This window comes from Nerophis ophidion, linkage group LG07 (genome assembly GCF_033978795.1).
Source record: "Nerophis ophidion isolate RoL-2023_Sa linkage group LG07, RoL_Noph_v1.0, whole genome shotgun sequence".
NCBI lineage: Eukaryota > Metazoa > Chordata > Actinopteri > Syngnathiformes > Syngnathidae > Nerophis > Nerophis ophidion.
In genome coordinates, this window is record NC_084617.1 from 19,796,902 (window position 1) to 19,820,307 (window position 23,406).

Consider the following 23,406-nt stretch of genomic DNA (forward strand, 5'->3'; position numbering starts at 1 on the left):
TGTGACCGTGGACTCGACCTCCCAAAGTCAATGACCAGCTCCTTGGTCTTTGACGGATTGAGCTGCAAGACGTTCGTGTGGCACCAGACAACAAAGTCCCTCACCAGGTTCCGAAACTCCTCCTCTCTGCCGTCCCTGATGCACCCGACGATGGCTGTGTCATCCGCGTACTTCTGGATGTGACACAGCTCTGAGTTGTAGCAGAAGTCAGCCGTGTACAGGGTGAAGAGAAGAGGGGCCAGCACCGTTCCCTGCGGTGCTCCGGTGCTGCTGATCACAGTGTCAGACGTGATGTCCTTCAGTCTGACGTACTGTGGCCTGTCGGTGAGGTAGTTCGAAATCCAGGCAACCAGGCAGGGGTCCACTTGCATTTTGTAGAGACTGGCGATTTCTGAACTGAATCATTAGTTGGATCACATCATGGAGAGGCTTTTTGAAATGCAAACGTTGGATATGAGCGCCATGGAAATGTCTGCTCACTTGGAAAAACAACAATCCTAATCTATGATGTGAATCCCTCGAATGGCCTTGACGCTGCTCAAAACAGGAGAAGGCTGTTCTGAAAACATCCTCCGAGGACACCTCAGTGATGGATGCTCTGACATCCTTCCCTCCTTCAATAACACCTGGGAGTTGAACTTTGCTTGCACTGCCTGCAGAGCGGCTCCAGGCCTGTAGACACAACAACACTACACCCTGCCATCCCATGAATCAATATCCATCCATTTTCTACCGCTTATTCCCTTTCGGGGCCATGAATCAATATAAAAGTAAAATATGTAATCTATACTAAGTTATTATAATAATAAATTATGTGGCAGAACACATTGAATGACATGGTAGGCCACTTAAATGACGTGGCGGACCACATTGAATGACATGGTGGGCCACATTAAATGATATGATGGACCACTTTGATGACGCGGCAGACCACATTGAATGACATGGTAAGCCACTTAAATGACGTGGCGGACCACGTTAATTGATGTGGCGGACCACGTTAATCGACATGGCAGACCACGTTAAATGACATGTAAATGACATGCTGGGCCACGTTAAATGACTTGGCGGACCACTTTAACGATGTGGCGGACCACTTTAACGATGTGGCAGACCACATTAAGTGATGTGGCCATGTTAAATGACGTGGCGGACCATATGAAATGACGTGTCCGGCCACTTTAATGAGGTGACGGACCACATTAAATGACGTGGCGGGCAACTTTAATGAGGTGATGGACCACATTAAATGATGTGGCGGAACATATTAAATGATGTGGTGGACCACATTAAATGACATGGCGGGCCACACTAATGACGTCGCGGCCCACATTAAATGACGTGGCGGACCATATGAAATGACATGGTGGACCACAGTAAATGGCGTGGCGAACCACAATAAATGACTTGACGGACCAAATTAAATGACGTGGCGGACCAGATTAAATGACAAGGTGGACCACATTAAATGACGTGACGGACCTCATTAAATGATGTGGCGGGTCACATTAAATAATGTGATGGACTACATTAAATGACTTGACGGACCAAATTAAATGACGTGGCGGACCACATTGAATGACATTGCAGGCCTTGAGTTTGATACATATGCACTACAGCATCATCCATCCATTTTTTACAGCTTATTCCCTTTGGGGTGGCGGGGGACGCTGGTGCCTATCTCAGCAACAATCGGGCGGAAGGCGGCGGACACTCTGGACAAGTCGCCGACTCATCCCAGGGCCAACACAGATAGACAGACAACATTCACACTCACATTCACACACTAGGATCAATTGAGTGTTGCCAATCAACCTATCCCCAGCTGCATGTCTTTGGAGGTGGGAGGAAGCCGGAGTACGGGGGAGGACATGCAAACTGCAAACAGAAAGATCCCAAGTCCGGTATTGAACCCAGGACTACTCAGGACCTTCGTATTGTGAGGCAGACGCACTAACCCCTCTGCCACCGTGCTGCCCACTACAGCATCATTATCTATTACATTTTTCCTTTTCTATTTATTATGAAAGACTGAATGAATGATATTTACACAGCATTTATTTACGATTGTCTCAAAGCGCCTTGCAGTGGGAAACCCATACCTTCACGCGTGGTGGTGGTAATCTACATTTATACCAGCGTCTTGCCCAAGGGCACAACAGCAGCAACGAGGACGGCAGAGGCTAAAATCAAACTAGGAACTCCTCAAGTTTCTGGACTGCCGCTCTACCTGCTGAGCCACTCCTATTCCTAATAAGCTCCTCTAGTCTGTTCCAGAGAAGTGATTATGTCAGACATCATCTGGCACCTTTTGGACTTGCATGTCCACTTTTGCAGACAAACTGATGTGACAGAAGGAATGTCATAAAAAGGTTCTGGTTTTCATCCAGTGTGTTTTCTTTGTCTCTTGTCAGGAACCGAGAACGTGATCCGCGCATGCGTGGAGAACAGTATCTGCAGTCTGGTGTACACCAGCAGCATGGAGGTGATCGGGCCCAACATGAACCGCGAGCCGTTTGTCAGGTGACGCCCGTAATTACGACGCTTTGCTCCATTTGACTTCTCTTCCTCTGACTCAGTGCTTCGCTATTTTCCATCTGCTATGATGGTGCTCTCTCTGGGAGGTCAGCTGCGTTACGTAACGTCCAACCCTCTCGTGTCCAGGAAAAAAATGTGCTAAATGTGGGGGAACTTCCTTGGCAATTTCACCCTGAGTGTATCCAAATGAATGACGAGTGCGGTCAGTGGGAGTCCCCTGTTTATCTCTCACAGGACACTTCATTAGGGACACCATCTCATGACATCAAATAGGGAAATTAACGTTCCGGTGACGCGGTCCTTGCTTTATCAGTATCATGCTTTTAACCCCTTTTTGAAAAGCTCCACACTGCAAAATGTTAATCCTGACTTAATTTTAAGACATGTTGTGAAGCCTTTTTTAGATAGTTGGACAAGTTCCTGGCTTCATTTTAAGACCTGTAGCGAAGCCTTTTATGATAGTTGGGCGAGTTCTGTTTATATTCCATCCATCCATCCATTTTCTACCGCTTATTCCCTTTCGGGGTCACGTTTATATTGTGCGAATAAATAAATAAAGTTAATGTAAGTGCCAACCTTAAAAATGTTTTAAAAAGAAATGGACTTGGCTGGTTAGCTAAAGAACTCCTCTCTAATCACTCAAAAGTTGCCTTTAATGACTTTGTCGTGGCAGAATGTTCATATCGGAGCTCACTGGATGGTGCCAGTGTGCCTAATGAAGTGGGCATAAAGCGTAAAAAATGTGCCGAATGTGTGTTGAAGTTCATTTTCATTTCATTTTTATTTATCTACTTCATTGATGTGCATTTTTGCTCAATAAAGTTAAAGTACCAATGATTGTCACACACACACACACTAGGTGTGGTGAAATTATACTCTGCATTTGACACATCACCCTTGATCACCCCCCGGGATGTGAGGTGAGCAGTGAGCAGCAGCGGTGGCCGTGCCCAGGAATCATTTTTGGTGATTTAACCCCCAATTCCAACCGTTGATGCTGAGTGTCAAGCAGACAATTAAACTTTTGCAACTAAACACATATTTACACACCTATGCTTGAGAAGGAACAGGATGAAGAAAATCTTCAAAATAATAAGTAGTCATACTTAATGGATAGCCCAGCTTCACAAGCATACAAACAAACAAATACATCCAAATATAATGGAAAAAAAACAAGTGCAAATTTCATGAAGTACAGACCGAACAAAAAAAGTAATATACACCTCACGGAATGATGCAAAATAAATACAAAACCAGACAAAAAATAAGTAAAATATTAAATATAATGCAAAATTTAGACACGTACGGCTGTCCATTTAATCTAATGGTTCTGTCTTTATATATTTTTTTCAATTGGAATATATTTCTACAATCTTTTATCTCATTGTAAAGATAATTCCATAGTTTAACCCCCACCACTGATATACACATTTGTTTTAACGTTGTCCTTGACTTCTGATGTTTGAAATGACATTTTTTTCTATGCTCTTCATTCTCAGAAGTGATGACAAACCTTTTTTGTAAATTTGCTGGTCATGCTTTACTTTTAGCCTGAAACATAACACATAACGTTTGTAACTTTACTAACTGTAGTTTCAACAAACCAGAATTAATAAATATGTTAGTGTGTTCTAGATAATCTTATAGCTCTTTTCTGTAGTTGATACAATGCCTTTATGTTACTCTTATATGTGTTCCCCCACACTTCCACACAGTAGCTGATACAGTACATGGCAATATAAGTGCACAATACAATACACGCATTGCCTTATAATCTAACACATATTTACCTTATTTCATAGAAAAATACTCTTTTTTTCCGTACATGTGCAATGTGAGATTTCAATGTCAGACCGTCATCTAGTATCATGCCTAAAAATCTAAGTTCAGAAACCCTTTCAATATCAATTCCATCTATTGGCAGTTTGATTGTTTCCTCCCTTTTCCTCTTACAAAAAAAAATCATATTTTTTTTTTTTTTTTACATTTAATGTTCGTTTATTGAGGTCAAGTTCCAAAGAAAGACTGACTTGCACCCTGCAAAAAATGTCATGTTTGTTCACTTAATTTTTCCACATACCCGGAATGGAAACAGTGATGATTTAAGATGGGCGGAATCTCCGCGGAATGTGTTTTTGTTATGATGGCGTGAATGAAGCCGCACTGTTAATATCTGCCTCTCTCGTCCTGATCGTGTGACTTTCTCCATGTAGGGGCAATGAAAACACACCTTACCAGGTGAAGCACACGATGGCCTACCCCAAGAGCAAGGCCAAGGCCGAGAAGATTGTTCTGGAAGCAAACGGCATCAAGGTAGGACAAACACTTTTCCGTTTAAGTCCACAAGAGGGCACTAGCTGCATTTAAAGCATGGGTCACCAACGCGGTGCCCGCGGGCACCAGGTAGCCCGTAAGGACCAGCTGAGTAGCACGCTGGCCTGTTCTAAAAATAGCTCAAATAGCAGCACTTACCCGTGAGCTGCCTCTATTTTTTAAATTTTTTTTATTTACTAGCAAGCTGGTCTCGCTTTGCTCGACATTTTTAATTCTAAGAGAGACGAAACTCAAATAGAATTTGAAAATCCAAGAAAATATTTTAAAGACTTGGTCTTCACTTGTTTAAATAAATTCATTTATTTTTTTGCTTTGCTTCTTATAACTTTCAGAAAGACAATTTTAGAGAAAAAATACAACCTTAAAAATGGTTTCAGGATTTTTAAACACATATACCTTTTTACCTTTTAAATTCCTTCCTCTTCTTTCCTGACAATTTAAATCAATGTTCAAGTATTTATTTTTTTTAATTGTAAAGAATAATAAATACATTTTAATTTAACTCTTCATTTTAGCGTCTGTTTTTTCGACGAAGAATATTTTGGAAATATTTCTTCAAACTTATGATTAAAATTTAAAAAAAAATATTCTGGCAAATCTAGAAAATCTGTAGAATCAAATTTAAATCTTATTTCAAAGTTTTTTGAATTTCTTTTAAAATTTTTGTTTTGGAAAATCTAGAAGAAATAATGATTTGTCTTTGTTAGAAATATAGCTTGGTCCAATTTGTTATATATTCTAACAAAGTGCAGATTGGATTTTAACCTATTTAAAACATGTCATCAAAATTCTAAAATTAATCTTAATCAGGAAAAATTACTAATGATGTTCCATAAATTATTTTAAATTTTTTTCAAAAAGATTCGAATTAGCTAGTTTTTCGCTTCATTTTTTTCGGTTGAATTTTGAACTTCAAAGAGTCTAAATTGAAGATAAACTGTGTTTCAAAATGTAATTTTCATTTTTTTCTTGTTTTCTCCTCTTTTAAACCGTTCAATTAAGTGTTTTTTCATCATTTATTCTCTACAAAAAACCTTCTGTAAAAGGAAACAAAATGTACGACGGAATGACAGACAGAAATACCCATTTTTTTATATATATACAGATTTATTTATCAAAGGTAAATTAAGCAAATTGGCTATTTCTGGCAATTTATTTAACTGTGTATCAAACTGGTAGCCCTTCGCATTAATCAGTACCCAAGAAGTAGCTCTTGGTTTCAAAAAGGTTGGTGACCCCTGATTTAAAGTATTACGTAACCGCTTTGCATCTTACCTCATTACATCATTGGTCTTGTTGCTGCTCTGTTGTTTACCTTCCACTTTCTCATGCACTCCAAATTATTTGTCCTCTTTGCTGTTTAGGTAGTCTGGCACTGGGGCCATTTGCGGCCCGCGTTTATTTTTTTTAATTTTTTTATTGGCCCACATATTTAAGAAGAAAAAAATGTTTCTACAAAATGTTTAAACGGGACCACAATCTATTTGTGGTAGGCGGAGATTCTACAGAATGTCACTGTCTAACGTGCATATTTGGCCATGCAAGTAGTTTTAAAAAAGGATTACAAATGTTTTTGTTTCTGCAACATGACCATGTCTGCTACATGCTTCCACGCCTTGCTTTTGTGTGCTTGTGCAGGTGTTTTTCATACCCCCACGCCTCATCTTTGCACGCTTCCACGCCTCACTTTTTAACAGATGTGAAAAGTGCTCTGCATGCTCCTACACCTCACATTTGTACGCTTGTGAAGGTGTTCTGTACGCTTCGCTTTTCCGCGCTTGTTGGTGGTTTGCCCGCTTCCACGCCTCGTCTTTACATGCTTGTGGAAGTGTTCTGCATGCTTTCATGCCTTTTTTTTTCACGGTTGTAGACGTGTTTTGCATACTTCCACGCCTCACCTTTGCGCACTTGTGAAATTTGTTGTGCACACTTTCATGGCTCGTCTTTGCCCGCTTATGAGTGTTCTGCACGCTATCACGCCTTGTCTTTGCACACCTGGGGAGGTGGTCTGAACGCTTCCACGTCTCCCTTTCGCCCAGTAGTGGAGGTGTACTGCATAGCCCGACACCTCACCTTTGCATGCTTGTGGAGGTGGTCTGCACGCTTCCACACTTTGCCTTTGCACGCTTGCGGAGGTGTTATGCACGCTTCCACAATTCGCCTTTGCACATTTGTGGTGGTGTTCTGCACACTTGTGGTTTTGTTCTGCACGCTTCCATGCCTTACCTTTGCATGTCTGTGGTTTTGTTCTACACGTTTGCACTCTTTGCCTTTGCACGCCTGTGGTTTTGTTTTCCACACTTGTGGAGGTGTATGTGCACGCTTCCACAACTCACATTTGCACATTTGTGGAGGTGTTCTGCACACTTCCACACCTCACCTTTGCACGCTTGTGGAGTTAGTCTGCATGTTGTCACACCTCACCTTTGCACGCTTGTGGTTTTGTTCTGCATGCTTCCATGCCTTGCCTTTGCATGTCTGTGGTTTTGTTCTACAAACCCCGTTTCCATATGAGTTGGGAAATTGTGTTAGATGTAAATATTAACAGAATACAATGATTTGCAAATTATTTTCAACCCATATTCAGCTGAATATGCTACAAAGACAACATATTTGATGTTCAAACTGATAAACTTTTTTTTTTTGCTAATAATCATTAACTTTAGAATTTGATGCCAGCAACACATGACAAAGAAGTTGGGAAAGGTGGTTATAAATACTGATAAAGTTGAGGGTTGCTCATCAAACACTTATTAGGAACACCCCACAGGTGTGCAGGCTAATTGGGAACAGGTGGGTGCCATGATTGGGTATAAAAAGAGCTTACAAAAAATGCTTAGTCTTTCACAAGAAAGGATGGGGCGAGGTACACCCCTTTGTCCACAACTGCGTGAGCAAATAGTCAAACAGTTTAAGAACAACGTCTCTCAAAGTGCATTTGCAAGAAATTTAGAGATTTCAACATCTAAGGTCCATAATTTCATCAAAAGGTTCAGAGAATCTGGAGAAATCACTCCACGTAAGAAGATGGCCGGAAACCAACATTGAATGACCGTGACCATTGATCCCTCAGACGGCACTGTATCAAAAACCGACATCAATCTCTAAAGGATATCACCACATGGGCTCAGGAACACTTCAGAAAACCACTGTCACTAAATACAGTTCGTCGCTACATCTGTAAGTGCAAGTTAAAGCTCTACTATGCAAAGCGAAAACCATTTATCAACAACATCCAGAAACGCCGCCGGCTTCCCTGGAAAAATCTAAGATGAACTGATGCTAAGTGGAAAAGTGTGCTGTGGTCTGACGAGTCCACATTTCAAATTGTTTTTGGAAATATTCGACATCGTGTCATCCGGACCAAAGGGGAAGCGAACCACCCAGACTGTTATCGACGCAAAGTTCAAAAGCCAGCATCTGTGATGGTATGGGGGTGCATTAGTACCCAAGGTATGGGTAACTTACACATTTGTGAAGGCACCATTAATGCTGAAAGGTACATACAGGTTTTGGAACAACATATGCTGCCATCTAAGCGCCGTCTTTTTCATGGACGCCCCTGCTTATTTCAGCAAGACAATGCTAAACCACATTCAGCACGTGTTACAACAGCGTGGCTTCATAAAAAAAGAGTGCGGGTACTTTCCTGGTCGCCTGCAGTCCAAACCTGTCTCCCATCAAAAACGTATGGCGCGTTATGAAGAGTAAAATACGACAGCGGGGAACCCGGACTGTTGGACGACTGAAGCTCTACATAAAACAAGAATGAGAAAGAATTCTACTTTCAAAGCTTCAACAATTACTTTCCTCTGTTCCCAAACGTTTGAGTGTTGTTAACAGAAAAGGTGATGTAACACAGTGGTGAACATGCCCTTTTCCAACTACTTTGGCACGTGTTGCAGCCATGAAATTCTAACTTAATTATTATTTGCAAAAAAAAATAAAGTTTATGAGTTTTAACATCAAATATCTTGTCTTTGTAGTGCATTCAACTGAATATGGGTTGAAAAGGATTTGCACATCATTGTATTCCGTTTATATTTACATCGAACACAATTTCCCATCTCATATGGAAACGGGGTCTGTACACGTTTCCACACTTTGCCTTTGCACGCTTGTGGAGGTGCATGTGCAGGCTTCTACTTTGCGTGCCTGTGGTTTTGTTTTGCACGCTTGTGGAAGTGTATGTGCATGCCTCCACAACTTGCCTTTGCATGCTTTTGGAGTTGTTCTGTGCACTTCCACAACTCGCCTTTGCACACTTATGGTGTTGTGCACACTTCCACGCCTCAACTTTTCACGCTTGTGTCATTGTTCTGCACGCTTCCACGCCTTGCCTTTGCACGCTTGTGTAGGAGTTTTTCATGCGTTCATGCCTCATCTTTGCATGCTGGTAGAGGTGTTCCGCGCTCTCCCACACCTTGCCTTTGCACGCTTGTGTAGATGTTTTTCATGCGTTCATGCCTCATCTTTGCACGCTTGTAAAGGTGTTCTACGCGCTTCCACGCCTTGCCTTTGCATGCTTGTCGAGGTGTTTTTCATGCGTTCATGCCTTATCTTCACACACTCGTAGAGGGGTTCTGCAAGCTTCCACGCCTTGCCTTTGCACGCTTGTGTAGGTTTTTTTCATGCTTTCATGCCTCATCTTCGCACACTTGTAGAGGTGTTCTGCGCCCACCCACACCTTGCCTTTGCACGCTTGTTTAAGGTGTTTTTCATGCTTTCATGCCTCATCTTCACACCCTCGTAGAAGTGTTCTGCAAGCTTCCACGCCTTTCCGTTGCACTTTTGGCAAGGTGTTTTTCATGCTTTCATGCCTCATCTTTGCACGCTTGTAGAGGTGTTCTGCGCGCTTCCACGCCTTGCCTTTGCACGCTTATGTAGGTGTTTTTCATGCGCTGATACATCATTTTTGCACGCTGGTAGACGTGTTCTGCGCTCTCCCACACCTTGCCTTTGCACGCTTGTTTAGGTGTTTTTCATACTTTCATGCCTCATCTTCGCATGCTCGTAGAGCTGTTCTGTGCGCTTCCCCGCCTTGCCTTTGCACGCTTGATTAGGTGTTTTTCATGCTTTCATGCCTCATCTTCGCACGCTCGTAGAGGTATTCTGCACGCTTCCATGCATTGCCTTTGCACTCTAGTGTAGGTGATTTTCATGCGTTCATGCCTCCTCTTATTACGCTCGTAGAGGTCTTCTGCGTGCTTTCACTCCTTGCCTTTGCACGCTTGTGTAGGTGATTTTCATGCGTTCATGCCTCATTTGTTAACGCTTGTAGAGGTGTTCTGCGTGCTTCCACGCCTTGCCTTTGCACGCTTGTCGAGGTGTTTTTCATGCATTCATGCCTTATCTTCACACGCTCATTGAGGTGTTCTGCAAGCTTCCACGCCTTGCCTTTGCACGCTTGTGGAGGTGTTTTTCATGATTTCATGCCTCATCTTCGCACACTTGTAGAGGTGTTCTGCGCCCATCCACACCTTGCCTTTGCACGCTTGTTTAAGGTGTTTTTCATGCTTTCATGCCTCATCTTCGCATGCTCGCAGAGGTGTTCTGCAAGCTTCCACGCCTTTCCGTTGCACTTTTGCCGAGGTGTTTTTCATGCTTTCATGCCTCATCTTTGCACACTTGTAGAGGTGTTCCGCACGCTTCCACGCCTTGCCTTTGCACGCTTATGTAGGTGTTTTTCATGCGTTGATGCATCATTTTTGCATGCTGGTAGAGGTGTTCTGCGCTCTCCCACACCTTGCCTTTGCACGCTTGTGTAGGTGTTTTTCATGCGTTCATGCCTCATCTTTGCACGCTTGTACAGGTGTTCTGCGCGCTTCCACACCTTGCCTTTGCACGCTTGATTAGGTGTTTTTCATGCGTTCATGCCTCATCTTCGCACGCTCGTAGAGGTGTTCTGCACGCTTCCATGCATTGCCTTTGCACTCTAGTGTAGGTGATTTTCATGCGTTCATGCCTCCTCTTATTACGCTCGTAGAGGTCTTCTGCGTGCTTTCACGCCTTGCCTTTCTACGCTTATGTAGGTGATTTTCATGCGTTCATGCCTCATTTGTTAATGCTTGTAGAGGTGTTCTGCGTGCTTCCACGCCTTGCCTTTGCACGCTTGTCGAGGTGTTTTTCATGCGTTCATGCCTTATCTTCACACGCTCGTAGAGGTGTTCTGCAAGCTTCCACGCCTTGCCTTTGCACGCTTGTGTAGGTGTTTTTCATGCTTTCATGCCTCATCTTCGCACACTTGTAGAGGTGTTCTGCGCCCATCCACACCTTGCCTTTGCACGCTTGTTTAAGGTGTTTTTCATGCTTTCATGCCTCATCTTCACACCCTCGTAGAAGTGTTCTGCAAGCTTCCACGCCTTTCCGTTGCACTTTTGCCGAGGTGTTTTTCATGCTTTCATGCCTCATCTTTGCACGCTTGTAGAGGTGTTCCGCGCGCTTCCACGCCTTTCCTTTGCACGCTTATGTAGGTGTTTTTCATGCGTTGATACATCATTTTTGCACGCTTGTAGAGGTGTTCCGCGCGCTTCCACGCCTTGCCTTTGCACGCTTATGTAGGTGTTTTTCATGCGTTGATACATCATTTTTGCACGCTGGTAGAGGTGTTCTGCGCTCTCCCACACCTTGCCTTTGCACGCTTGTTTAGGTGGTTTTCATACTTTCATGCCTCATCTTCGCATGCTCGTAGAGCTGTTCTGTGCGCTTCCCCGCCTTGCCTTTGCACGCTTGATTAGGTGTTTTTCATGCTTTCATGCCTCATCTTCGCACGCTCGTAGAGGTATTCTGCACGCTTCCATGCATTGCCTTTGCACTCTAGTGTAGGTGATTTTCATGCGTTCATGCCTCCTCTTATTACGCTCGTAGAGGTCTTCTGCGTGCTTTCACGCCTTGCCTTTGCACGCTTGTGTAGGTGATTTTCATGCGTTCATGCCTCATTTGTTAACGCTTGTAGAGGTGTTCTGCGTGCTTCCACGCCTTGCCTTTGCACGCTTGTCGAGATGTTTTTCATGCATTCATGCCTTATCTTCACACGCTCATTGAGGTGTTCTGCAAGCTTCCACGCCTTGCCTTTGCACGCTTGTGTAGGTGTTTTTCATGCTTTCATGCCTCATCTTCGCACACTTGTAGAGGTGTTCTGCGTTCATCCACACCTTGCCTTTGCACGCTTGTTTAAGGTGTTTTTCATGCTTTCATGCCTCATCTTCGCATGCTCGCAGAGGTGTTCTGCAAGCTTCCATGCCTTTCCGTTGCACTTTTGCCGAGGTGTTTTTCATGCTTTAATGCCTCATCTTCGCATGCTCGTAGAGGTGTTCTGCACGCTTCCACGCCTTTCGTTTGCACGCTTCTCTAAGTGTTTATTATGCTTTTATGCCTCATCTTCGCACACTCGTAGAAGTGTTATGCGCGCTTCCACGCCTTGCCTTTGCACGCTTGTCAAGGTGTTTTTCATGCTTTCATGCCTCATCTTTGCACGCTCGTAGAGGTCTTCTGCGTGCGTCCACGCCTTTCCTTTGCACGCTTGTGTACGTGTTTTTCATGCGTTCATGCCTCATTTTTGCTCGCTTGTAGAGCTGTTCTATGCGTTTCCACGCCTTGCCTTTGCACGCTTTTCGAGGTGTTTTTCATGCTTTCATGCCTCATCTTTGCACGCTCGTAGAGTCTTTCTGCGCGCTTCCACACCTTGCCTTTGCACGCTTGTCGAGGTGTTTTTCATGCTTTCATGCCTCATCTTTGCATGCTTGTAAGGTGTTCTGCGCGCTTCCATGCTTTGCCTTTGCACACTTGTACAATTACAGAATGAAACAAAAGCAATACATTATAAGGTGTGGCCCATGGTTGATGTACGGTATGAATATATATATATGATGGTTCTGTCATTACAGTAAGGTGAAGGTATTGTGTCCTGTGTAGGTGAAAAGCGGCGAGCGCTTGCTCACGTGTTCGCTGAGGCCGACGGGCATCTACGGTGAGGGCCACGAGCTGATCAAAGACTTCTACAGGCTGGGCGTCAAGAGGGGGGGCGTGATCGTCCTCGGCGTCCCGGAAACCACTGAACACGGGCGAGTCTACGTTGGTGAGTCCTAAATGAAGATAAGCTGCATAAGGTAGAACAAACTGCTGCAAAAAGGGAACATTGAGTCTGTCAACCCAAAAAAAAAAAAAGCAGAAGCACGCAAAACCTCTTCCTCAGCGCTTGACTGGAACATAAAACAGGACTATACATAGTCCGGGCCTGCAAGAATTGTCATTGGTGACTCACGGAAGCTGACACATGATGACCTAGTTCGATGTTAACTGCTGATGCAAGCAGGAAGTGGTCATGGTAAGTGTGTAGTCAGGGTGGTGGTTCTTTACTAAAACTGAACCAGAACTCTTTATAAAATACCCTCATTAGGTATAATTTGGTGGTTACGCCCTGCCTGCTCCCACCAATACCCTCGCTTTACAACGTTAGCATTACAAGCGTCACGTATTTGAAAAGTTCTGTTTTTCAACAATCGTAGCAACTAATAGGCATCTATAAACACATGTAAATCCATCAATTACACATTTTATAGTGAAACATTATTATATAGGGCAGGGGTCGGGAACCTTTTTGGCTGAGAGAGCCATGAAAGCCAAATACTTTAAAATGTATATCCGTGAGAGCCATATCCTATTTTTTAACACTGAATACAACTAAATGCGAACACTTCAGAAAACCACTGTCACTAAATACAGTTGGTCGCTACATCTGTATGTGCAAGTTAAAGCTCTACTATGTAAAGCCAAAGCCATTTATCAACAACATCCAGAAACGCCGCCGGCTTCTCTGGGCCCGAGATCATCTAAGATGGACTGATACAAAGTGGAAAGGTTTACTGTGGTCTGACGAGTCCACATTTCAAATTGTTTTTGGAAAAATTCGACATTGTGTCATCCGGACCAAAGGGGAAGCGAACCATCGAGACTGTTATCGACGCAAAGTTCAATAGCCAGTATCTGTGATGGTGTGGGGGTGCATTAGTCCCCAAGGCATGGGTAATTTACACATCTGTGAAGGCACCATTAATGCTGAAAGGTACATACATGTTTTGGAACAACGTATGCTGCCATCTAAGCGCCGTCTTTTTCATGGACGCCCCTGCTTATTTCAGCAAGACAATGCCAAGCCACATTCAGCACGTGTTACAACAGCGTACCCGCACTCGTAAAAAAAGAGTGCGGGTACTTTCCTGGCCTGCCTGCAGTCCAAACCTGTCTCCCATCAAAAACGTATGGCGCGTTATGAAGAGTAAAATCCGACTGCGGAGACCCCGGACTGTTTAACGACAGAAGCTCTACATAAAACAAGAATGGGAAAGAATTCTACTTTCAAAGCTTCAACAATTACTTTCCTCAGTTCCCAAACGTTTATTGAGTGATGTTAAAACAAAAGGTGATGTAACACAGTGGTGAACATGCCCTTTCCCAACTACTTTGGCACGTGTTGCAGCCATATCATATTTTTTAACACTGAATACAACTAAATGCGTGCATTTTTTCAAGTAAGAACGACATTTTTAGAGAATAATAACTCTTTAATTATTTTTAATAACATTGTTATTTCTTGAACAGGTGCGGAAGAAAACGGATGGATGGATTAAAAGGCATGAGAATGTTTTATATTTTGAACGTTATTTTTAACAATGTGATTAGCAGCGGAATTATTCATTACTTATCGTGTTAAGCAATGTCAGCTAAGATTTATCTGAGAGCCAGATGCAGTCATCAAAAGAGCCAAATTTGGCTCTAGAGCCATAGGTTCCCTACCCCTGATATAGGGGTACCCATTATTATATAGGGACGGCGTAAGGGTCCCTGGTTCAATTCCCACCTAGTACCAACCTCGTCACGTCCGTTTTGTCCTTGAGCAAGACACTTCACCCTTGCTCCTGATGGGTGCTGGTTAGCGCGTTGCATGGCAGCTCCCTCCATCAGTGTGTGAATGTGTGTGTGAATGGGTAAATATGGAGGTAGTGTCAAAGCGCTTTGAGTACCTTGAAGGTAGAGAAGTGCTATACAAGTACAACCCATTTATTATTCATTTTATTTTACCCTCGCTTTAGCAACACAGCTACTGTATGTGAGCTAAAATTCAAACATTTTGATAGCAGCTTCATGCTACTTGCTGAAAAAGAATAACATGATCTAATTTGCAGCTTCTACGTTTGCAGATGACTGATTGTTGGACGAGTTCACGGGCTTCCTTTTAAGATGTGAAGTGAACCCTTTTTTGATAGTTGGATGTGTTCCTTGCTTCATTTTAAGACATGCAGTGAAGCACTTTTTTGACAGTTGGGCAATTTTGTAGCTTCATTTGAAGTTGTGTAGTGAAGCCTTTAAAAAATATGAAACAAAATTCCCCTTTTGACTTCATTTTAAGACATGTAGTGAAGCTTTTTTTTTTTTCGATAGATGAGTTCCTGGCCTCAGTTTAAGATGTGTAGTGCAGCCTTTTCTTGATTGTTGGACGAGTTCCTGGCCTCATTTTAAGACATGTAGTGAAGCCTTTTTTTGATAGTTGGACGAGTTCACTGCTTTATTTTAAGACGTGGTGAAGCTTTTTATGATGGTTCCATGAGTTCCTAGCTTCATTTTAAGACGTGCGGTGAAGCCTTTTTTTGGACGGTTGGACAAACTCCTGGCTTCATTATAAAATGTGTAGTGAAGCTTTTAAAAAAAATAATTAGACAGACCTGACTCTATTTTAAGACATGTAGTGAAGCCTTTTTTTGATAGTTGGAGGAGTTTCTGGCTTCTTCCTGGCTTCATTTTAAGACCTATATCAAAGCTTTTTTTGGTAGTTGGATGAGCTCCTGGCTTCATTTTAAACTGTGTAGTTAAGCCTTTTTTTACAGTTAGATGAGTTTCTGGCTTCATTTTAAGGTGTGTAGTGAAGCCTTTTTGTTTTATGGTTGGACGGGTGTCTGACTTTACTTTAAGACCTGTGGTGAAGCCTCTTTTTGATAGTTGGACGGTTCTTGACTTAATTTTAACACGTGTAGTGAAGTCTTTTTTTAAATAATTGGATGTGTTCCTGGTTTCTTTTTAAGACGTGTAGTGAATGAAGCCTTTTAGAAAAAAAAAAAAATAGTTGGACTTGTCTTGGTTTCATTTCAAGACGTGTCGTGAAGCCTTTTTGTGGTAGTTGGACTAGTTCATGGCTTGATTCCAAGTTGTGTAGTGAAGCCTTTTTTTAAAAAGTTGATTAAGTTCCTGGCTTGATTTTAAGACGTGTAGTGAAGCCTTAAAAAAAAAAGTTGAACAAGTCTTGGACATTTCGTGTAGCTTTTTTTTGATAGTTGGACTCGCTTCATTTTAAGTTGTGTGGTGAAGCCTTTACAAAAAAATAGTTGGACTAGTCTTGGCTTCATTTTAAGATGTGTCATGAGCCTTTTTTGATAGTTGGACTAGTTCCTGGCTTCATTTCAAGGTGTGTAGTGAAGCCTTTTTTAAATATTTGGACGAGTCCTGGCTTCATTTTTAGATGTGTCGTGAAGCCTTTTTATTTTTATTTTACTACAAAGTGGGGTGCATACATGCACAGGATGGGCTTTTCTACTCTGTATCATATTATGTTTTCCATTACTAAAAAGTCAATTTTGCATCATCAATTGTAGTAAAACAGTGAAAGAGTTGTTGAAAACCCATAACATGTCTGGATGGATCGAAATATCCAACCTATATCCTAGCCCAGCTGAATTAGTCAAACGTCCGGGTAGAGACTCTGAACAAGTCGCCACCTCTCCATGAAAATATTGACGGACAGTTAATCTGATCTTGCTGTCCTCCAAGTGACGATTCTGTGTCAGCCAATCAATGAACTGCAGTTGGATTAGCTCCGCCCTATAGGTACCCTACCACTGAATTTAGCACCGGAATAGAAGAGACAAAAAGTAGCGTAGATCACTTTTGGATGATGGTGTCCCTTTGCCTTCTGTGTTGCCAGGCAACGTGGCGTGGATGCACGTGCTGGCCGCCCGTGCCCTGGTTGAGCACTCGGAAAAGGTCGGCGGCGAGGCCTTCTTCTGCTACGACGACTCCCCGTACAAGAGCTACGAGGACTTCAACATGATCTTCCTGTCCACCTTTAACTTCCGGCGGGTCCGCATGCCGCTGGTGCTGCTGTGGTTGCTGGCCGCGCTCAACGACGTCCTGCGCTGGGTCCTGTGGCCCGTCTGCAACTTCACGCCGCTCCTGAACAGCTACACCTTGAGCGTGGCCAGCACCTCCTTCACCGTCAACACGGACAAAGCGCTGCGCCACTTCCAGTACCGCCCACTCTACAACTGGGACGAGTGTCGGGAGCGCACGCAGAAATGGGTCGATACCTTCCCTTTGGAGAACTCCAAAGACGCCTAATGGCACCCGAGTGGTTGCTGATGTCGTGACCAAAATGAATATGTTATTCAATTACTTTTTATATCAGTGCTGCTCTTGTCAAGCCCCCCCGATGGGACAGAATTGCTTTCACGCCCCACCAAAAATATAATAATAATATATAAATATATTATTCATCTGTATGTGTCAAATTAGTTCTTTCTTTACTAACACTGAAGATGCTATTGCGCCATTGACTCTCACGCCCCCCCTTTCACCAGACAACTCATGGTGCCCCTCTCCCAGGGCGCTCCGCCCCACCCCCCATGGTTTGTGCAGCCCTTTTGAGACACTAGTGATTTAGGGCTATATAAATAATCATTGATTGATTGAAATTGTAACTTGCTAAAAGTCAAATTTCACTAGGACACTTTTTTTTTACCCCCCAAAATTAATGTTTATTTTTCAATCTCTGCGGGTCAAAATTGTTATTTACTCACACTAAAGATGCTATTACATCATTGCCTCTCACAACCCCCTTTCACCTGACAACTCAATCCGCCCCCCCATACCCCCAAGGTATTGTTTATTTTTCTATATGTGTCAAAGTAGTTATTTACTCACACTAAAGATGCTATTAGGTCATTGCTTCTCAACCCCCATTTCACTCGACAACTTACGGCCCCCCAATTTGGAACTTGCTCACAATCAAATTTCACTAAGACACATTATTTTTTTCACGCCCTCCCCTGAAGGTTTTGTTTATTTTTCTATCCTTGTCAAAATAGATATTTACTCACACTAAAGATGCTATTACGTCGTTGCCTCTCAGACCCCCTTTCACTCGACAACTCACGCCCCCCCCAATTTGGAACTTGCTCACAGTCAAATTTCACTAAAACACATTCTTTTTTTCACGCCCCCCCCTGAAGGTATTGTTTATTTTTCTATCTGTGTCAAAATAGCTGTTTACTGTCACTAAAGATGCTATTAAGTCATTGCCTCTAAGCCCCCCTTTCACTTGACAACTCACACCCCCCCCCCCAATTTGGAACTTACAGTCAAATTTTACCAGGACACATTATTTTCTTCATGCCCCCCTGAAGTTAATGTTTATTTTTTTATCTGTATGTGTCAAAATAGTTATTTACTATCACTAAGGAGCTATTACGTCAGTGCCTCTAGGCCCCCCTTTCACTCTACAACTCACGCCCCCCCAATTTGGAACTTGCTTACAGTCAAATTTCACTAAGACACATTATTTTTTTCACGCCCGCCTTAAGTTGTTGTTTATTTTTCTATCTGTATGTGTCAAAATCGTTATTTACTCACACGAAAGATGCTATTACACCATTGCCTCTCACGCCCCCCTTTCACTTGACAACTCAATGCGCCCCCCCGAAGGTATTGTTTATCTTATATATATGTGTCAAAATACTTCTTTCTTTACTCACACTAAAGAGGCTATTAGGCCATTGCCTCTCACGCCCCCCTTTCACTCGACAACACCCCCCATTTGGAACTTGCTGACAGTCAAATTTTACTCAGATTCTTTTTTTTCCCCCCGCCTCACCTGACGATATTGTTTATTTTTCTATCTGTGTCAAAATAGTTATTTGCTCACACTAAAGATACTATTAGGTCATTGCCTCTCACGCCCTTTTTTCACTCAACTACTCACCCCCCCAATTTGGAACTTGCTCACAGTCAAATTTTACTAGGACATTATTTTTTTCACGCCCCCCTTCTAGAGTTATTTTTAATTTTTCTATCTGTATGTGTCAAAATCGTTATTTACTCACACTAAAGATGCTATTACGCCATTGCCTATCACGCCCCCCTTTCACCTGACAACTCATGGTGCCTCCCCCATCCAGGGCGGCCCACCCCACGATTTAAGAAACACGGCATTAAAAGGGCTAATTGGAACTTGCTCAGATTTAAATTTTAGCAGGACTCATTATTTTTTCACTCCCCCCTGAAGTTAATGTATATTTTTCTATCTATATGTGTCAAAGTAGTTATTTCCTGACAGTATGGATGCTATTTGTCATTGCCTTTCACCCCCCCCCCCCCCCCCTCCCAATTTGGAACTTGCTCACAGTCAAATTTGACTAGGACTCATTATTTTTTTCACGCCCCCCTGAAGTTAATGTATATTTTTCTATCTGTATGTCTCAAAATAGTTATTTCCAAACACTACAGATGCTATTATGTCATTGCCTTTCACACCCCAGCCCCCATTTGGAACTTGCTCACAGTCAAATTTTACTAGGACTCATTATTTTTTTCACGCCCCCCTGAAGATAATGTATATTTTTCTATCTGTATGTGTCAAAATAGTTATTTGCTAACACTACAAATGCTATTATGTCATTGCCTTTCACCCCTCCCCATTTGTAACTTGCTCACAGTCAAATTTTACTAGGACTCATTTTTTTCACGCTCCCCCGAAGTTAATGTATATTTTTCTATCTGTATCCGTCCAAATAGTTTGTTACTAACACTATAGATCAGGGGTAGGGAACCTATGGCTCGCGAGCCAGATGTGGCTCTTTTGAAGACTGCATCTGGCTCTCTGATAAATCTGAGCTGACATTGCTTAACACGATAAGTAATGAATAATTCCACTTGTAATAAGTGTTAAAAATAATGTCCAAAACATTAAACATTCTCATGCATTTTTAGTCCATCCATCCGTTTACTACCGCACCTGTTCAAGAAGTTGCGATAAGAAGTTACACCCCAGTTCGCTGCCAGCCCGCAGGCCACCCCCCCTCCACAGTTAGCTTCAGAATAACAATGTTATTACAAAGAATAAGAGACCTATTATACTCTAGAAATGTTGGTCTTACTTAAAAATGCATGCATTTAGTTGTGTTCAGTGTCAAAAAAAATATTATATGGCTCTTACGGAAATACATTTTGAAATATTTAGCTTTTTGGCTCTCAGCCAAAAAGGTTCCCGACCCCTGCTATAGATGCTATTATGCCATTGCCTCTCACACCCCCCCGATTTGGAACTTGTCAGTTAAATTTTACTAGGACTCATTATTTTTTCACGCCCCCCTAAAGTTAATGAATATTTTTCTATCTGTATGTGTCAAAGCTGTTATTTCCCAACATTATAGATGCTATTTGTCATTGCCTTTCACCCCCCTCCCCCACCCCCCATTTGGAACTTGCGCTCACTCAAATTTTACTAGGACTCATTTTTTTCACGCTCCCCCGAAGTTAATGTATATTTTTCTATCTGTATGTGTCAAAATTATGAATTATCTCTTGATAATTCACAGCGATCCCCCTCAGGGGGGCGAATTCCACTATTTAAGAAGCACTGCATTAAAGGCGCTATTTACATTTAAATGGACACATTATTTTTTCACGCCCCCCTGGAGTTAATGTTTATTTTATTTATCTGTATGTCGAGATAGTTCTTTACTAACACTAAAGATGCTATCACTCCATTTCCTCTACCCCCCCCCCCCCCCCCCCCCCCCCTTCCAGGGGGCCCCTCCCTACTATCTAAGAAGCACTGCGTTTAACTGGCTGTTACTCACAGTTCCATCTTACCAGGTGACATAATTTTTTTTCACGCCGCCCCAGAAGTGGATGTTTATTTGTCATGAGTCAATATATTTTCTCTTGCCTCTTACGCTATTTGAGAAGCACTGATTTTTAATCTACTTTTCCAAACTTTATTACTTATTGTGCTCCAAACCAGTAGGGAGCCATAACATTAATTTAATCAAGCTTGTTAACGAGATTCTACGCTCAAACTTTAAGGGACAAGTGAGGAGAAAAGTTTATTTGGAATTAAAAAAACAACCACACCCTTTGAAGGATTAAAACAAAAAGCCAGCAGTTGATTCCAGATGTTTGGAACCACTTCAGAGACATTAAGAGTAGAGGTTATGAACTTTTTTTATGAATGTGATTTTCATCATTGTGTGTGACAAATGTAAACAATTTCAGATGTTTTATATCAATAAGTATTTGTTTGCACAGCATCATTGTAAGTAATTTCCTGTAATGACAGCAAGTTATCATCTTAAATAAAAATAATATATAACATTTTTTTAGCTCCATTTCACAACATGTTTTTTTCTTCTGTTTATGATCCGTGGGGTGTGCCACCATGGGTTTCCCTCTCGGAATGTTCTGGAAACTTTAGGTCATCAAAGAGGAGTTCCCTCTCTAAGTGACAGCCCTTTTTGTTAGGTTTCTGTGTTAGCTTTTTCCTTGGAGACCATCACAACACATCTCACCGAGAAGCCAAAACAGGATCCAGAATTAGGCGGTTAGGAAAATGTGGTCTTTGTGTTGCTGATTTGTTTGAAAACGCTGCCCTTTTTTTGTACATTCGGAAAAACACAACACACACTAGTACAGGGGTGTCCTAACTTTTTTCCACTGAAGCCGCACACTGAAAGATTGAAGCTTGTTAGGATCGTTTAGAAACTAATTAAATATAGAGATTTATTTTCACCCTTTAGGGTCTTAGTGCATAACGTTTTAAAAAGTCATATTTATTTTTTCTAACACTTAAATCTGGTGTCAAACATACAGCCCGAGGGCCGGATCAGGCTCAGGAACAGGTTTTACCCGGCCCGCAGGATGAGTTTGCAAAGTATAAAAATGACCCTGAAATTTTTTGAATGAAAGAAACTGCTGTTCTAAATGTGTCCACTTGATGTCGCAATAGCAATTATTTGTATCTTTGTAGATGATGCTACATACATATATACAAAATAAACCACATGCTGTTAGTACATCAGTCAAAGAAAATGATCAAACTTCATAAATAACATCCTGTAATTTGATTTTGATGTTTTTATCTTGATGGATTGAAAATTTACACCAATGAGTTGACTGATGAATATTATAGCGACAAATAAAGTATGCATACTATTAACCGCAACAGGTAATTGCAAAAAAAAAAAAAAAAACATTTGTACATTTTCAGAATGTGATTGTTCTATTTTTAAACAAACAAAACAATCTTAAATTTTCTTTATTTTCTAAGTTATCGTGCTGTGATTTTACCAGTCCGGCCCACTTGGGAGTAGATTTTTCTCGATGTGGCCCCCAATCTGAAATGAGTTTGACATCCCTCATCTAGATCAACTTTATATCTATTTGCCAACATAGAGTGCTATTATTTTCAATTTTGAATGCACTTTTTGTTAAAAAAAACAAAACAAAAAACACGTTTTTTATGCCAAACACACAAAATATGCTATATTTTTCAACAAAAAATATTCCAAAGTAATTAGAGCTTTACTTAGGTCCTTGGCCAGCAACCCACGGCTCTATAGCTTGTTATTTTTAACCAAAGACATCCATCCATTTACTACCGCTTATTCCCTTTGGGGTCACGGGGGGCGCTGGCGCCTATCTCAGCTACAATCAGGCGGAAGGCGGGGTACACCCTGGACAAGTCGCCACCTCATCACAGGGCCAACACAGATAGACAACATTCACACTCACATTCACACACTAGGGCCGATTTAGTGTTGCCAATCAACTTATCCCCAAAGACAATCCTACTAAAATGTTAAGGGATCCAAAAGGGTTGAAAAATAAGTCATACATTTGTTTTTTCAATGCTTTTGTCTCTAGCTCAGCTTCAGATTAATCTGTTGTTCATAAGTTTTCTTTTGCTTTTTTGTTTTCTTCCTTTTTATGTTAAAGAAACCCCTGTTTTTTTTTATGTCAAACACACAAATTATGCAACATTTTCCCACAAAAATATGTCAAAGTGGAATATTAAATGTGGAATAAATAGAGCCTTGAATAGATATATAATTTACAACAACATTGATTTTAATTTATTGTAATTTTTTGAGCAGTGACAGGTTTTTTTAATCCCACTAAAATTGTCAGGTATCCATAAGGGCCCCACTCATGAAAGTGTTGAAAATGTGTCATAAATAATTCTTTTTTTTTCTTTTTTTCTACTTTCAATGCTTAAATCTCTGGATCAAATTCAGAATATTTTTTTTTTGTTTAGTTTTTTCCTTTTTTCTGTTGTATGCCCTTTTTGTCTTTATTATGGCAAACACACAAAATTAAAAAATATCCTCCCCCAAAAATGCTGGTGGAATATTCATTAATAATTAATAAGACAATTGATTTTGAATCCTTATTATTTTTTGAGCGAAGACAGTTTTTTAAAAAATCCACTAA

At 41.6% G+C, this 23,406-nt stretch overlaps 1 protein-coding gene across 1 annotated transcript in view; it reads left to right on the forward strand.

The window, feature by feature from the left end:
• The window catches only part of hsd3b7 (hydroxy-delta-5-steroid dehydrogenase, 3 beta- and steroid delta-isomerase), a 34,873-nt gene extending 13,582 nt beyond the window's left edge, over nt 1–21,291 (forward strand). The window contains exons 3-6 of the mRNA XM_061905542.1: nt 2,415–2,523; nt 4,752–4,851; nt 12,787–12,949; nt 16,847–21,291. Of these exons, the coding sequence (XP_061761526.1) occupies nt 2,415–2,523; nt 4,752–4,851; nt 12,787–12,949; nt 16,847–17,259 (785 nt within the window). The 3' untranslated portion in view covers nt 17,260–21,291. The remainder of the gene's footprint in view (nt 1–2,414; nt 2,524–4,751; nt 4,852–12,786; nt 12,950–16,846) is intronic.
• Nucleotides 21,292–23,406: the final 2,115 nt, after the last annotated feature.